The sequence below is a fragment of the Citrus sinensis genome, chromosome 3 (assembly GCF_022201045.2).
Source record: "Citrus sinensis cultivar Valencia sweet orange chromosome 3, DVS_A1.0, whole genome shotgun sequence".
In the NCBI taxonomy this organism is placed as follows: Eukaryota; Viridiplantae; Streptophyta; class Magnoliopsida; order Sapindales; family Rutaceae; genus Citrus; species Citrus sinensis.
This window is the reverse complement of record NC_068558.1, coordinates 28,084,705-28,101,631: the sequence shown is the minus strand read 5'-3', so window position 1 is coordinate 28,101,631 and position 16,927 is coordinate 28,084,705. Positions and strand designations below refer to the sequence as shown.

The window sequence follows — 16,927 nt, the reverse complement described above, 5'->3', positions numbered from 1 at the left end:
GGGCTGTGGGCCTCACAGCTTAGCTCCCCCCAATGGGAGCTCGACACGCTAGTTACTTGTCGTATCGTTTGCTGTTACTAACGTTAATTGTAACATAGCGTAGCAAGAGCCACAAGGACGGCTTGGGGGAGACCAAAGTCCCCTTACTGTCCCGTATGAGAATGGATGTTGATAATCCTCACCGATTAAGTTTGCAAAAGTAATGCTTGTGAGGGCAGCAGCCTACCACTTCGACCAAGGCCGAAGCGGCAACTTCTCAGAACTTAAGCTAAGGTAATGAATCACAGATTGCCAAGCTATTGGGCTTGGGCTTAAGCCTTTACTCCTAATATCGACGGACAACGACAATAATAGCAGATTCATCATCGGCATTTCTGAAACTTGCCAACAGAGCTTACCAAATTTATCCATAATTTATTGTCAAATTGTTAATGGTTGGATTGAGATTTATTTATTTATTTTGCAAAATATAAGGCCAGGAGTTTAAGTGGAAAGTTAAGTTGGACAGTTCAGAAGTCAAAATCGGCGTGCGAATTTGCAATTAATTTATTTGTATTACTTTAAGCATCATATATAACAGTGTCGATCAAAAAAACAAAAAAAGTATCATATATAACAGTGATAGTTGATTTTCTTTTTTTAAAGTTGTCTATACTTGACTGGATGAGATTGGCGTGCCATTTCTTAGTGATTTAGCTTTTATATATTTTGCTATTTTTGTCAGAATAAATCTAGCAATAACTCAAAACTTTATTTAACAAGGTAGCTGGTACTTACTAATGGAACATATATACCTTCATTAATCAATGATTGTCTCTCCTCTTCTAAGTGTCGTTACTTTCTTTGTCCTTTAAATTCAGCATTTAATTCTAGCACAAATAGTCTATCAGCCTCAAGAAATTTGAAGGTTAAGTTGCTTACAGGATTAAAAATGGCGGATCAAAATGGCTTGGAAACCAAAGTGTCAGCAGCCCTCAATTGCATCGATCTCTCAGACCCTGATATCCAAAAATCAGCTGCTTCACTCAAACAGGTGAATCAATATGTTCTATAAGTGCATTTGATTAATTAATATTTGTAGATTGATCGTTAACTTCATTCTTTTTGTTATTTGGGGGGAAAAAAAAGTCAGGCATGCATGGATTCAGGATTTTTCTACGTAATAAATCATGGGATAAGCAAGGAATTTATGGATGAAGTTTTTGCCCAAAGCAAGAAGTTTTTTGAGTTGCCATTCGATGAAAAGATGAAGCTCTGGGTAGAGAGAAACCGAGGCTACAAGCAACCTTTGAAAAATCAGTTCTTTGATCAAGAAACTAATCAACAAGGTCAGCAGCGATTTCAATCACGACATTTTTCTCTTACAGTTTTTAAGTTTTAACATTTATTTCCTGTAGCTTGTGGGTTTTACTCCATCAGATACTTACTCTTATTGTCAAGATTTTCACCAAGAAGCTGATGCGAGCCACAAGACAATTACTATTTTTGGTTGAAGTTTCGATATTTAGAGGACAACAGTGTAGTATAAAAATTACATGAAGTTAGTGTTAAAATCTAAAGACCATAGGGAGAAAGTGTCAAATCTCCCTTCAAAAAATAGGTAGTAACTTAAAGTTGACAAAATTTATAGTTTTGCAAAATAATAATGAATGGATTCATAACGCTTAATTCATTAAACTATCTCACTAACCTCGCAATAACTTTTGACCATCACCATCTTGGAGTATGCCTGAACACTAAATGTTATTGTAATTTTTATTTCGTATTTTCATTAGGTTTCATGTCAAGGACTCATTTGTTAGAGATGAACGAACTTGTACTTATTATTGAAAATAAAAAAAACGTGTGGTTCAAATCGATTGCTTTTGTATTTTATATCTTTTTTTTTTTGTTGTGACTACGGTAATTTAGAAATATCACACTCCACCATCTAACACTATTAAATGATTGGATTTTATTAATTTTATTGACTTCTGACCATCTAATGTTTACAGTACACTTAAAGTACCATAGTAGAGCTGTTTTCTTCTTTGTTATGTTCAATTTATTATTATTATTATTGCTTTTAATCAGATGCGCAAGTCAAAAAATTTTCTTGATGGAACTTTTGGTCATTTTCAATTCTTTTATTTTGTTATTTTGACTGTCAAAGCTCATGGAGAGGCGTACAGTTTAGTTGGTCCCGAAACTGAAGATGATCTTGATCCAGAAAAGCCTTTATGCGGCCCAAACGTTTGGCCTTCGGCTGGTAATTAGCTAGAATTTACTCATTCTTTTATTCTTCTCAATCCCCTTCTTCTTATTTTCTTATTTCACTTTCCAAAAAATTCGATTATCGAAAAAAAAATATACATTGAACCTTATCCTCAGAAAACAGCTACCGCACCGCTCAAACAGAATAAGAGCACTAAATGAAAGTTTTACTTTCCTATAAAAAAAAAAGAATAAGAGCACTAAATAGAAACTTTAATAATAAAAATTAATGTTGTGGACTCAGGTTGTGGGGTCATAAAGTAGTGACAGACAGGTCCCACAAAAGGTTACTTATATAGGCTTACATTAAAAAATTATAGGGAGACAAAAAGTTAGATAAAATACTGATAAAAATTAGGATCAGTAAAATGTCAGGCTTCGGGTTCGATTTGTCAATCATCATGGCATGTCTTTTGTCTAGGCAAGCTCGGCCCCACTCATATTGGACTTTCCTCGGACTAGGTTAAAAAGTCTAAATTTTACGTCAAATATTTTTTCAATTTTTTTTTCATTATGTTTCATAAATTTATAATGTATAATTTTTTTTTTCTTGGTTTAGAATTTAAAAACTGAGCTTATAAAATTTAGAACTATAAATATATGCTATGTGTGGGTTAAAATATTAAAAAAAATATATTTTAATTTATTTAATTTTTAAAGTATTTTTAGGATTTTGGACTGGGCTCGGGCTTTTAGGTGAAGCACAAACCTGGCCTGAGTATTTATGAAACATATTCGGTTTGGACAGGCTTTCTCAGCCATGTCCAACAAAAATAATTTCACTTAATTGTCAACAAATTAAAATGGATCCAGCCTGTATTCCATTTTTGTCAATATATTATCTAACTTTTAGTCTCCCCCTGGTTCTACTTTGACAATTTTTCCACCAGATTTCCGATTTAGGTGTACGTGTAGTAATAAAACAATACACATGAATTTATACTAGTTAAGATCGTATAGGAGTTGGTATTCCTAAAAATATATAGAACATCTAATAAAAACGAATTAAAATAAAAAGTGATTTGCTCGGATTCCCCTTCAAAGAAGAAAAAAAAAGAAGAAAAAAATCATAATTGATGAACAATTGATTCTAAGCAACTAATTTTTTTTGTAAGAATTGCTCGAAGATATGTGTATTAATTTCCAATGCTGTATATTTTTTAAGCAATTGTTTATGTGATGTTGTTTTAGATGTTTTGCCTGGATGGAAAGAGACGATGCTGAGATACCAACAAGAAGCATTGTAAGTTTTCACGAGAAATGTTAAGAACCTTATGGGTCGTTCTCCCAAAGATTAATTGATTAATACCAAGAGCATTCTACTGCTCATGATTAATTACATTTGCCATTTTTTATTTCAGAAATTTGGGAAGAAAAATTGGAAGAATAATAGCCCTGGCTCTTGATCTCGATGTTGATTTCTTCGATAAACCAGAAATTCTTGGCAACGCTATGCCATACGTCTCATTTAATCATTATGGAGGTTATGTCTCTGATCATCCCTAATTTTTGTTGCAATTAATTCCAAGTACTATCTTCAGATTTACTTAACTCGCATTCATATTTTTCTTGTATATTTAGTCCAAGATGCTGATCCTTCAAAGGAGTACATTCTTGGAACCCCAGCTCATAGTGACCCTTCCCTAATTACCCTTTTGGCAACGGATGAAGTCCCAGGTCTTCAAGTACGGGAAAAAAATTCAATTTCCATAAACAATATCATACATACAATTCACTACTATACCTTTGTATTTTAATGAAATTTTTGTTATCATTATTTCAGATATGCAGAAACATACATGCTAATCCTCGAGTATGGGAAAATGTAGCACCGTTAAAAGAGTAAGTTAATCATGAGAAAAACAATTTGCTCTCACTAAAAATTTGATGCATAATATCCTTTTTTTTAATTAATTAAAGTTTGACAGCATTCTCTAATTAAGTATTTCATTTTCAGTGCTTTTATTGTCAATATTGGAGATATGTTGGAGAGGATGAGCAATTGTGTTTTCAGGTAAGATTCATGTTGGATTTCTAATGAGTTCTCCTAGAAATTTTAATGTAGTTCCGATAAACATGGTGGTGGAAGAAAAAAATTCCGAAGAAAATTGAATGACTCATTCAATTTGAGCAAAAATTTTTGCTTGAAACATCAACAATTTCGTTGATGATTGCATCTACAAAAACTAGCCAATTTTTTATTATATATATATATATATATTCATCCTGTATCTAACAATTTTATTCTTGAACTTGAGCGTAGGTCCACAATGCACAGAGTCCTGTTTCGCCAAGAGCGATACACCGTAAGACTAATAATATACTCTTTCTACTTCTCTTTATAAGTAATACTTCAAATACCAATGAATTATTCGTGCCATTTATAAATTGAATGATTAATTTTTACTAATTTTATGGTTTTCAAAACCTGAAGGCACTTCATTATCATTGATGTTTTGATGATTCATTTAATATTGTCATGTTGCGATTTTTATGCCACAACTATTATGCAAGATAAATTTTAATTATTAAGAAAAAAATTTACGGGTGTTTGATAAATAACACTAGCTGCTAATTTAAAATACTTAATATCAATTATAAAGCTCTATTTTTTTTTCACTAAATAGCTTTAGAAAATAATAAACTGTATCATTAAATTTTAATTGTAGATGTTTATTAAACACTTTGCCTGCTTTCAAAATTAAACTACTAAAAAAAATGAAACAAACGTTCTAGTTATCGTATCATTTATAACATATCAAACCTTTCTCTCCCTTTTTGTTATTTTGTGGTAATTAATTTTCCTTCTTTCTCGGACAGATTGCCTATTTTGTATATCCAAGTAACGATGCCATGATTGAGTGCTTTCCGACATGCAAATCAGAAGAAAAACCTCCCAAGTAAGTCGATAGCCTTAGTTTTGTTCTATGAAATAATCTTCAGATTGGAAAGCTTCTTTAATGCCATTAATTCTTTCCATTAATCTGTTTTTCAATTAAATAACTATTTTTGTTCTTTAGAATGTATTTTTCCTATGAAAAGTTTTTGAGAAATTGTTATATATAATGGCATGCTTAATTTATTGATCGAACTAGATCTATTGTCCAACATTATACAGATATTTTATTTGTCCAAAATAAAACTCAAAAAAAAAAAAAACATTTTTCCACCCTTACCATGGGTAATCTAGCCCAAAAGCTATTCTGTGTAAACATGTTACTCATTTTGTTGTTATTAAGAAAATATAATGTTATCCTCAATAATGACACTTATTTTTATTATTATCTTTTCAGGTATCACCCCATCAAATGCAAAGATCTTTTCAACATTATCTTCAAGAATGTTGCTGATGGTAAAACCGCAAGAGACATCACAGAAGCTTGATTTGGACGCAAACCTTGGATGTGATGTTGAAAACGCTGTTGAATAAATCTAGATCAAAATATGCGAGTAAATTTCGACATAATTAATGACGTAATAAAAATTGTATTTTTGAATTTGATGATGTAATGGAATTTCTCCGAATTATTCCTAAAGTATAGCCTAGTTAGTTTAGTCTTTTACCGTAAATATAAGAGGTCAAGGTCCAATTTCAGGGAGATGCATTCGATAATCGAAAAGTGAATGGCATAACAATTAAATAATAATAATAATAATCTCTGAGTGAATTCTAAGTGAGGCTATAAAATACTCTTTTGAGACTTTCCTTTTAAGTAATGCATAAATTTGATAACTCTACCCATGTGATTGGTCCGTATAAATGCATGCATATTAAAGAAGCAGACACTTGTTGAGAGAGTTTTGTCGTTTTAGTGGTCTTACTCAACTCAAATTTGAATTAGTCAGTGTTCAATATAATCTTCGAATACTAAATAATTTAATACACTAAAAAAAGAAGCAGGTACTGCAGAGACTATATTAAAAATAATATTACCCCCCCCCCCCCCCGGCGGAAAAAAAAAAGGAAAAATACACAAAGCAGCCACAATTCCAAATGCTGGGCAATTCAGATTCATTCCAAATATTATTACAATCATATATAACATGATTTCGTACAATAGTAAGCGACACTATTAGCAACAAACATAATAAGCCTTAATAAGCGTCGAATCAACCCTTATGTTTTATGTCAGAATTTAAGCTTGGACAGTGTACCCACCCCACGCATCCCCTCCAACCAATCCTCAAACTTTTATTTATTTTTCCCGAGGAAAGCCCTACGACGTACGGATAATTTACCTTCACTCCACTCATATAAATACTCGCCTCGATTCGACTGATGAAATGAAACTAGTGACGTGCAGAAGAGAAGCCAGCGCTGGAATTGCAACAGGCGTCTATTATTGAATTTATCTGATCCGATAGTATTAATTTTGGAAACATACATACGATGTGAGTTTTGTGCAAATTACATAAATTAAAAGCTACAGAGCATTATAAATTACCTAACAGATTAATACTCAGCTAGTTAAGCTACAAAGCATTCACTTCGTTTGATTTCATCTTGTCCCTCTCCTTTATAAAAGTTGTATATGTTGGAGTATCAAGTTCTATAATAGCTAGCTCATTTGAGCTTAGAACATGCAACTTATATTTTACGTTAAGAATTATTTTGCTTTTCATTTAAAATAATGATAATCATAATAATTTGGATTGAATAAATATTTTTTGCCTATGTGGTATATAAATTGTATAAGATTGGAAATTTTTATATATAAATATTTTTCTCATTCAAAATAATACAACCATATTTATCATTAATTATCTTGTATTTCAAATTATTTATTTTCTTAGATCATTTTCATTTTAATATATGATGCAACAACAATGACGCAATTTTATGGCCGTACTTTCGACGTTTCTACATCCTCCAAAAAAAGAAAAAAAGAAAAAAAAAACACATCACTCACCATATTAATAAATCAGTTTAAGTGTCACACCATTTGTCATTCTCCAATTCTCTCCTCTTTCAATTTTGCAACCCTCGACTTCTGAATCGGCTTAGGGATTGAAAAAAATGTTATCTATATAATTATAACCCACCCATAAAAGCACGCATAATTAATCAATGGGCTGCTGATTTCTCTTTCTTAAAAGAGAATTTTGTAAGGAGATTGAACAAATGCCAATTCATGTTAAAGATCACAAATACAATTCAAGCCAGACAATTTTTTTTGGGCTATGGCTATATTGGAGTTAATCTATAGTAGAGTATGAATCTCACCTACACATGTAAAGTGATAAATAGTAAAAAACTTATTATAAATTTGATCGTGTGGTTATGAAGGAATATTCTACCTTAGAGCGGTTCTAATATAACCGAATCCTTTTTCTTATTATACTACTTAATGTGCATTGACTTTTCAGTAAAACAAGCATTGTCATGCTGTGGAGAAACACTTTCAATTTAATTTTGACAAGTGAGAGAGAGGGATGAGGTCGTCCAATTAAATTAGAAAATTTACAAAACTGATCACAAAAATTTTACATTTTTCACAATTGACCCTTGGAGTTTATTTTTATCAACATTAGCCAAACAACACATCAAGTGACGAAAATATCCCTCTCATTCTCACCAAGCTTCCTCTCTCTAACCAAACGATTTCTCAGCAGCCATCAGAGTCCATCCTCAGCAGCCAGTGGCTTCCTACAGTACATCAGAGTCCATCCTCAGCAGCCCATATCACCAAAATTAAGGCCAAGATCTAAAATCAACGATTAGTTCAAAAACTTAGATTTTATTTCATGCTCTATTGTGTGTTCTTGTTTTATATTGTTGTTCTTTTGTTGTGTTGGTGATGAAGATGGAAGATTGAAGTGTTTGTGATGTTGGTCGTGTGGGTGATGGGATGCCAATCACATGAATTTAGTGTTATCTTCACAAAATTCGTGTGATGGATTGTTAGCATGGTACCCATCGTACCTGATCAAGTGTGACAGCACGCCTGTCACACCTGATTTGCATGACAAGCGCGCACCTATCGCTTGCGCATATCAAGTGCGAGCCTGTCGTACCTCGAGCGCCTATTGATGCAACAGGTAACCCGTTACACCAAGTTACGGTTTCTTTTTTAAGTGTGAGGTTATTAATTTGTTATAGATACAATATGATAATGTTATAAATGTAACAGATACAATGCAAAGTGTGAGGTTATTAATTTGTTATAGATACAATATGATAATGTTATAAATGCAACAGATACAATGCAAAATCCAAAATAGTATAGTATGATTTAGCAGGATTGAGAAATGAATTGAGCATAATGAAGTTGGCTTATGCCGATCACTTCCTCAGGCGTATTTCGAGTATGTGTAAATTAACTGCAATTGTAAAAGTCATCCAGAAAAACTTAACAAAAGGCAGTTGCAACTGTTCAGGCAAGACATATCTGAGCATTTCTTGGAGTTCTGAAGCTTCCATTCAGTAGCGTAATTTTGCACAATGTGTTGCTTATGCAAGTGGCCCATGGAGAATATACGGAGAAAGATCAGTTATGGTTTCAAATTGGCGACCATTTGATACACTTATCAATTGGAGAGTGGTGCCTAGTTACGAGACTTTCCGATGGTGAAAATATTGTACTAAAAAAAGCCAAAAATGGTGCATAGGCTACTGAATACATATTTTGATGATTTGTTTCACAACATCAATCTCAAGCAATTCGGCTCCAGATTTGAGGACTTGAACTTCAAGGTTATGGACGACATTGACACACTAAAGATCACACTCTTTTATTTTGCAGATAGAGTACTAAATGGAAGAAAATCTCATTGTCAAATCAATTTCTCATTGCTTAACCAAGTGGATGATATAGATCACTTCCGAAATCATCCATGGGGTCATTTGTTATGGGAAACGATATATGACAGTCTTGACAATGTATTAAACGACAAAGATGAGAAATTGAAGAAGTCTCGCTTGGAAAAGCCAAGTTATAAAATTAAAAAGCACAATGTTTATGGCTTTACATCTAGGTTCCAGTGCATTGATAATTTTTTTTGGATTAATTAGTTTTGTAATATTTTAGTTTTGTAATATTAAATATTTAATGGTAGGTTTTATGACTTTCTCACTTTGGTTGTTACAGGCTTGGATTTTCGACACGATCGGAGGCTTGCCGTCAGCATAGGTTGTGAAAACGAAGAAGAAGATTCCTCGCATCCTGCAATGGAAACCTATGGCTTCTTCTAAAATAAACTTTGTTGAAATTTATTCGTTGTTGAATGACAATTCTTATACATATAAGTAATATATATTGGTAAATGTATAGTACTACTTTTCACATTACTAAATACTAAATGATTAGACTAACTTACAATTTTGGCTGAATTTATGGCAGGGGAACGGTTTACAAACCATTAAGTCGGACGCAAAAGAGAAAGCCTAAAAATATTGGCAGAATTTATGGCAAAGGAACGATTTACAAACCATTGAGCTGGACTTAAAGAAGAAAGCCTAAAAATATTGGCAGATTGTAAAGGATTACGTGCTACATATTCCAAGTTGGGTCCATAATGTGGGTATCCTATAGTGCATCAAACCACCAGTATTTATTAGTTAATTAAAAATCAAAATTTTTTGGCTTATTATTTACTCATTTTTAATGTTACTTTCTACAGCCTAAACCTTCAATTAACGCGCCGCCCATATTGTTAGATGAGTACTCATTAATCCAGCCATAATTTTTCTATCATAAAACTATTGTTGCAATATTTTTCTAAAGTGATCAACAAGATGAGTAATCTACAATTTTTACGGTTCCCTCATGAAAGAATTTATGGTCTCTACGATGTTGGTGGTAAGAATACTGCATCTCCTACCATCGAACTCATACATTACCCAATCATATGTACCTACATTATTCTCTAAGTAATTAGCCACACCTGAGTGCAACATCTATAACCCCTCAAGTGGTTTTTTAAATTCTTTATGTCCATATGCTTTTGCTACATTTACAAAGATAGGCTTAAATTATCTCGAACAGTTTTGGACATCCTGAATTTTGACTGTTACTTTTGACATGGTAAAAGCAAACGCCATGGGCATCATTGCAAAATACTTTAAGAACTGCTCTCCTGATAGTGCATTGGTTAGAGATAATTATTAAGTCTGACCTATCGCCAATCACTCTATGCAACTTCGCCATAAACCATTCCTAAGCATCATTATTTTCCAAATCCAATACCCCAATGGTTAACAGATACAATTGATTGTTTCCATCTAAACATATTGCCACAAGCATGCTCCATAGATAAAGTCCCTTTAGATGAGTGCCATCTACAACAATCACCAGCTTAATGTACTACTTGAAACCCTTGATAGAAGATCCAAGAGCTACAAAGTAGTATAAAAAATTACTATTTCCATCCAGTTCGAGATGAGTAACTGTATCCTCATTTGCTTTAGTCAAAATGTAAGAGTATTTTGGAAGCAAGTTGTATGATTCTGCAGGATTCCTTCAAATTATTTCCAGACTAACTTCTTTGGCCTGATATGCCTACTGTTATATTAATTGAACACTATATTCCTGTTGCATATATGCTCTAATGTCATTCAGAGTGTATATCATTTTTTCCTAGATATACTTATCTACGATAATATGACCATCAAACAATACATCATTATGACAAGTGTGTACATTATCAATTCTCCTCACCACCCAAGGAACATTTTGCTTGTTCGAACTTCCCGTTACTCGAATACATAATTTACATGATTCTAAAGAATAATGGGCCTCGAAACGTGTCATTGTGGACCGTGCAATTTTGAAATCAAACTTATCCCTAAAGGCAACCTTGTGTAGTTGTAATATTAACTCATTCTTTTCAGCGAATAGTTTAGCCACACCAATATCATCTGAGTCAAAACTGCTAACAAAGTTTGGAGCAACTATGTTTGAAAGCAAAATTGGAGCAAGACTTATGAGGGGGTCAATCCTCATTCTCAAACGGGCCATTAGAGAAATATATCAGTTGTCTCTATTATTCATAGAAATATCGTCTTAATGCTCATCCTCATCATTAATAGGAATATTGGAATGACCAATGCCCTTATCATTAACTGCACTATTGAAGTGAATGCCCCTCATACTATTAGATGGTTCCACACAAATATTATCTACTTCTGTGTTGCTAATGTCATCAATAGAATCATCACTATTGCGGATATTATTGTTGTGAAATGGAGAATAATATTGCTCTAACGATGTATCGTTAGTGGTAACATCTCTTCTACAATATCCACTAACATAATGTCGTTGTCATCAATGGTGTCATTATTGTCATGGAGTGGAGAGTAATGTTGCTATAACGACATCGTCCTTAGCAACACATCTTCTTCAATATCAGGGACAAACATGTTTGCTCTAAAGGAAGTTTCAGTTTCGATAGGTGGCTCAAGATCTTGGCTCGAAACTCGAGGAGATGTGGTAAGAAATATAAGGATGCATCCATAGTTGGCCACATCAGAGGACATATGTAAAATAATCTTGACTATTTCATCATTAAATATGTCCATGGGTAGTCAACATGTACGATAGATTGTGTTACTAGACCTTAAAGTTGTCTTCATCATAATACTACATTCATTAGGATTTATCTATAAGATCTTATATACTCTTGCCAAAAACTAATCAAACATACAATTTTTCTGAGCTAAAAAAGTTGTATTCTTAACATTCACATACTCCATACAGTCATTTGCCAACATTTCCACCAACCATCATGATACAATTGAAGCATAACTGAATCCATTAAACCTGAAATTATAAAAAAATATATATAACTACCCACTATAAAACATAATAAATAGAATATGCAACACATTTTATATACTATTCTACATAACATTAAAAAAAATTTAAAAAAAACTATAAATTGGTGTGATAGGATAAATTAGGCTTGACTGGCACACTTGTTCCACCTGATCTGTGTGCGACAAGTGCCTGTCGCACTAATTTTGTGGGACAGGCACTAAAAGACAATTGCACCAAAACTCTCTTGTCGCACCAAATCAAGTCAACAAACACCTCTTAACACTTGGTGCTACAAAAACAAAGCATAAACAATCTAAGAAATATTTCATCAAACATCTAATGTGCAATACTTCTATAAAAACCAAATTCCTTTCAATTAGCTTAGGTGTTGGGCTCTAATTCAATTTGTTAGAATCGTGTCGGATTGGCGTTGGATCCAGAAGGATTTGGGTATATTTGACCGGAATTCACTTTTGCCGTCACCGTCGCCGTTCGTCGTTGCCAATGATGATCCAAGAGAGAAAAGCTGCTTATGGCTTGATGAAGAGGGAGAAAAGTTTAGGTTGAAATTTAAGGTAAAAAACTTATGTTTGGCTAGTTATGATAGGAAAAAATTACAAGGATTAAATGTGAAAAATGAAAAAGGTTTTTGATCATTTTTGTAAATTTTCCAATTATATTTAACTATCTAAACCGTGAAATCTTCATCTCTTACTTTAATAAAGTAAGGGATAGTTAAAAGACAACAAAATTACAAAACTACAATACAATATGTATATTTTATTCGATAATATATTAGAATCTATGATTTTTTGTTTTTCACCCTGTCCCTCACAATATTAAAGTAAGAAACTCCTTTCTAGATACATATAATCATTCTCCAGTGCGGAAGCCCATACTTTTTTTAGTGTGGACACCTCTTAAACAGTGCGGCTTAAGAAAGTCAAAAATTATCTCTCTTAACCCCATAGTGTAAAAGTGTGTCCGCATAAAAAAAAATAAAAAAATGAGAGCGTCCATACTACAAAAAGACTATATATATAAATATAATATACATCATGAAACAATTTTCATCTAATTAAATTTTTATCCATCATGACGATATTTTTTATTAACCAATAACGCTCACTCTTAAAATATTATGAATACTATTAGGAAAATTATAAATTGTTAAATTTCTCATAAATAATTTTTGTGTTTACTATTTTCCAATTGAAAACTTGAACTACATGTTAAGAACTTGAAATCTCTATGTTAGTAAAAGGGAAATGAGAAAAGAAATTATTTAACTAAATTTAATTTATTGTGTTGTAATCGAAGCACTATTAGGACTTGACTGACTTTAATTGTAGCAGCCATCGCTTAATCTTCTACTTTTCACCACAAAATTTATTTTTTTTTTTAATTTCAAACAACATAGTCTATCAAATATCAATTACTTAAATGACATACATATTTTACCTACTTAATTTTTATAATTTTTGTCAAAAATATTTTATTACACTTCTCTCATAACTTCTTGAAACGTACATTGTTAAAAATTAACCCTCCCTATTAATTTACCTCACAATCTATCTACCACTGAAATCACATATATAAGAATTGTGTAGCGATTTGCATATAGCCACTAAAACATTAACGGTGAGTAGCCCCTTCCTAAAGCTTTTTCTTATGTGTTAGCACATGTAATAGTTTGTGTGCTATATAAATGACAAAAGTGTGTTCGTTTTTAAGTATTATTTATTCTCTAAAAAAAATCTCAATATAATATTTTCAAATTACAACTGACATTTGGACTTTAGTTTAGAAAATAAGTTACATGATGATCACAACTCATTTTATTGATAATGACTAGTGTTTACATTGGAAGATTATCAGTTTCAGTGTGAATGAAGACCATAAAGGGAAGATGATTTGCAAAAAGATTGAGGCTTGTTTGCTTGAATGGAGAAAAGAGAGGGTGTGTGGAATACATGTTGATAATGCGTTGGGCAATTATATTGCTATTGGATTAAGTGAAGAACCAAATGCTTATGTGGAAGAATGCTGATGCACTTGTGTTGCGGGGTGATTACATGCATGTCCGTTGCTATGCACATATCTTAACTTTTATTGTCATTGGGGCATTGAAAGAGTTGCGTGCCTCAGTTACCAGTATTTAGAATGCTGCGAAGTATGTGAGATCATCCACTTGAAGGATGAAAGCATTTAAACAGTGTATGGATCATGCGAAAGGCTCGAATGAAATTGTGGTTTTGGATTATATTCCTAGGTGGAATTTCCCCTGTTAGGTGTTGATGATTGCTTTGAAGTTTCAGGCGGCATTTGAGAGGATTGTAGTATTGGATAAACCTTATAAAGCATAATTTAAAGAGGAAGAAAACGAGAAAAGAAGGGTGGGATCACTGGGCTTGAAGATTGGGAAAGTGCCAAACAAATTATGACATTTTAAAAAATCTTTTATGATGTTACACTGACTTTTTCAACTTCTTTGAGTGTGACTTTTAATTTTTCAACCTCTTTGAGTGTGACTTTTAATTTTTGTTATGATACAATTGGTTTAGTTGATAATTCTTTGAGTGCATAAGAAAAGAGCAAAAATATCTATGTGAATTTGATGGCTTCTAGTGTGAGGGGAAAAATGACAAATATTGGGAGTGTATAGAGAAAATTAGAAAAATCTTAGTTATTGGCTCAATACTTAATCCACGTTGTAAAATGTATTTTACTAAACATATTTTTGGTATGATTTTTTCCAATGATAGTGCAAAGATTGAAGAAATGATCGCAGTAATTGATGATTGCTTTGAAGTTTCAGGCGGCATTTGAGAGGATTGTAGTATTGGATAAACCTTATAAAGCATAATTTAAAGAGGAAGAAAACGAGAAAAGAAGGGTGGGATCACTGGGCTTGAAGATTGGGAAAGTGCCAAACAAATTATGACATTTTTAAAAATCTTTTATGATGTTACACTGACTTTTTCAACTTCTTTGAGTGTGACTTTTAATTTTTCAACCTCTTTGATTGTGACTTTTAATTTTTGTTATGATACAATTGGCTTAGTTGATAATTCTTTGAGTGCATAAGAAAAGAGCAAAAATATCTATGTGAATTTGATGGCTTCTAGTGTGAGGGGAAAAATGACAAATATTGGGAGTGTATAGAGAAAATTAGAAAAATCTTAGTTATTGGCTCAATACTTAATCCACGTTGTAAAATGTATTTTACTAAACATATTTTTGGTATGATTTTTTCCAATGATAGTGCAAAGATTGAAGAAATGATCGCAGTAATTGATGATTGCTTTGAAGTTTCAGGCGGCATTTGAGAGGATTGTAGTATTGGATAAACCTTATAAAGCATAATTTAAAGAGGAAGAAAACGAGAAAAGAAGGGTGGGATCACTGGGCTTGAAGATTGGGAAAGTGCCAAACAAATTATGACATTTTTAAAAATCTTTTATGATGTTACACTGACTTTTTCAACTTCTTTGAGTGTGACTTTTAATTTTTCAACCTCTTTGATTGTGACTTTTAATTTTTGTTATGATACAATTGGCTTAGTTGATAATTCTTTGAGTGCATAAGAAAAGAGCAAAAATATCTATGTGAATTTGATGGCTTCTAGTGTGAGGGGAAAAATGACAAATATTGGGAGTGTATAGAGAAAATTAGAAAAATCTTAGTTATTGGCTCAATACTTAATCCACGTTGTAAAATGTATTTTACTAAACATATTTTTGGTATGATTTTTTCCAATGATAGTGCAAAGATTGAAGAAATGATCGCAGTAATGAAAGGCTTGTTGAATTCACTTTTTGATGTATACAGTAGATAGGACTCCTCACCACCATTGCATAGTGAGAGTTTTCCTAATAGTAGTGCCAATGATAGTGGTGGCGATTCTAGTTCTTCTCCATATCTTGTAGATGACACGGACCGACAACAAGGGTACATAATAGAATATGGTGATAACGCCCTACGAGTTGCTCGTTCTTTCCTTGAATATGCTAAGAAAGTTTTCATTTAGAACAAGGGCAAGCTTGTGTCAACTGAGGTGGAAAATACTTACATGACTCAATTAAAGATCCTAACAATGATAAACTTAATGTTTTGCTAGGGTACAAAGTGAATTGGTCGAAGTATCTAATATTGGAGAAAATAGCAAGGGATATCCTTGCAATTCTGGTATCCCCTGTGGCGTCTGAGTCCACCTTTAGTAGCAGGTTGGTATTATTGATGAATATAAGTGTTATTTGACTCCTACTATGATTGAAGCATTGATTTGTACTGAGAATTGGTTGTAGTCTAAACTTTTTACCACTCCCGTCTACGACCTTAATCAAGAGTTGAAAGATCATATATATCAAATGGAGTTACAAGAATTTTTTATATTAGCTTTTATATATAATACATTTCAAATTTATTATAATACATTCTTTATATTACTCATGCACTAATTATAAGTTATTATTTTTTTCATTTCAAAGAGTATGTACAATCACAAGCTTCAACGGTTACAATATTCATCATGATATTTGAATAGGTAACTCTTAAATTTAATAGATATTTTAGTTTCAAGTTATTACATTTATAATTGTTTTACTTTCGGTTTTAAGTTTTAAGTCAATTGTAACATGATAATTGTTTGTGATCTTATGTTAGGCAAGTTGAAGTTGGTAGTTGGAAAGCAAGAGTTAACGACTTATCAAAGTGTGTTTTAAGTTTAATTTGGTGTTGTTGTACTTTAGTTTGAAGAACTTGTAGTCTAATTCCTATTTCCTAAATGCTTTTGGATGATTATTTTTTTGGATTTATTTTGTTGCTGGTTGATAATATTTAATTCGTGACTTTGTGTTGTTTTGGAGACTTGGAGTAATGTTTATCTTATGTTATTTATTTGGAGACTTGGAGATTGG

At 32.3% G+C, this 16,927-nt stretch overlaps 1 protein-coding gene across 2 annotated transcripts; it reads left to right on the top strand.

Annotated features, from left to right (window-relative positions):
- Nucleotides 1-736: 736 nt before the first annotated feature.
- Nucleotides 737-5,789, top strand: LOC102631367 (2-oxoglutarate-Fe(II) type oxidoreductase hxnY-like). Of its 2 annotated transcripts, none has more exons than XM_052436320.1 (11): nucleotides 737-1,033; nucleotides 1,129-1,328; nucleotides 2,153-2,248; nucleotides 3,445-3,496; nucleotides 3,615-3,736; nucleotides 3,835-3,938; nucleotides 4,037-4,095; nucleotides 4,211-4,267; nucleotides 4,517-4,559; nucleotides 5,074-5,153; nucleotides 5,547-5,789. In XM_052436320.1, the coding sequence occupies exons 1-11, from the start codon at nucleotides 945-947 to the stop codon at nucleotides 5,635-5,637; spliced, it is 993 nt and encodes a 330-aa protein (XP_052292280.1). In that variant the 5' UTR covers nucleotides 737-944; the 3' UTR covers nucleotides 5,638-5,789. The 2 variants fall into 2 exon arrangements, with proteins under 2 accessions (XP_052292280.1, XP_052292279.1); XM_052436319.1 differs by having other exon boundaries at nucleotides 739-1,033; nucleotides 1,133-1,328.
- The last annotated feature ends 11,138 nt before the right edge of the window (nucleotides 5,790-16,927 follow it).

Coding starts and splice junctions, on each gene's coding strand:
- LOC102631367 (XM_052436319.1), top strand. CDS start 932: ATGGCGGATCAAAATGGCTTGGAAACCAAAGTGTCAGCAGCCCTCAAT. Junction 3,737..3,834: donor CTCATTTAATCATTATGGAG/GTTATGTCTCTG, acceptor TTGTATATTTAG/TCCAAGATGCTGATCCTTCA. Junction 4,096..4,210: donor AATGTAGCACCGTTAAAAGA/GTAAGTTAATCA, acceptor TTTCATTTTCAG/TGCTTTTATTGTCAATATTG.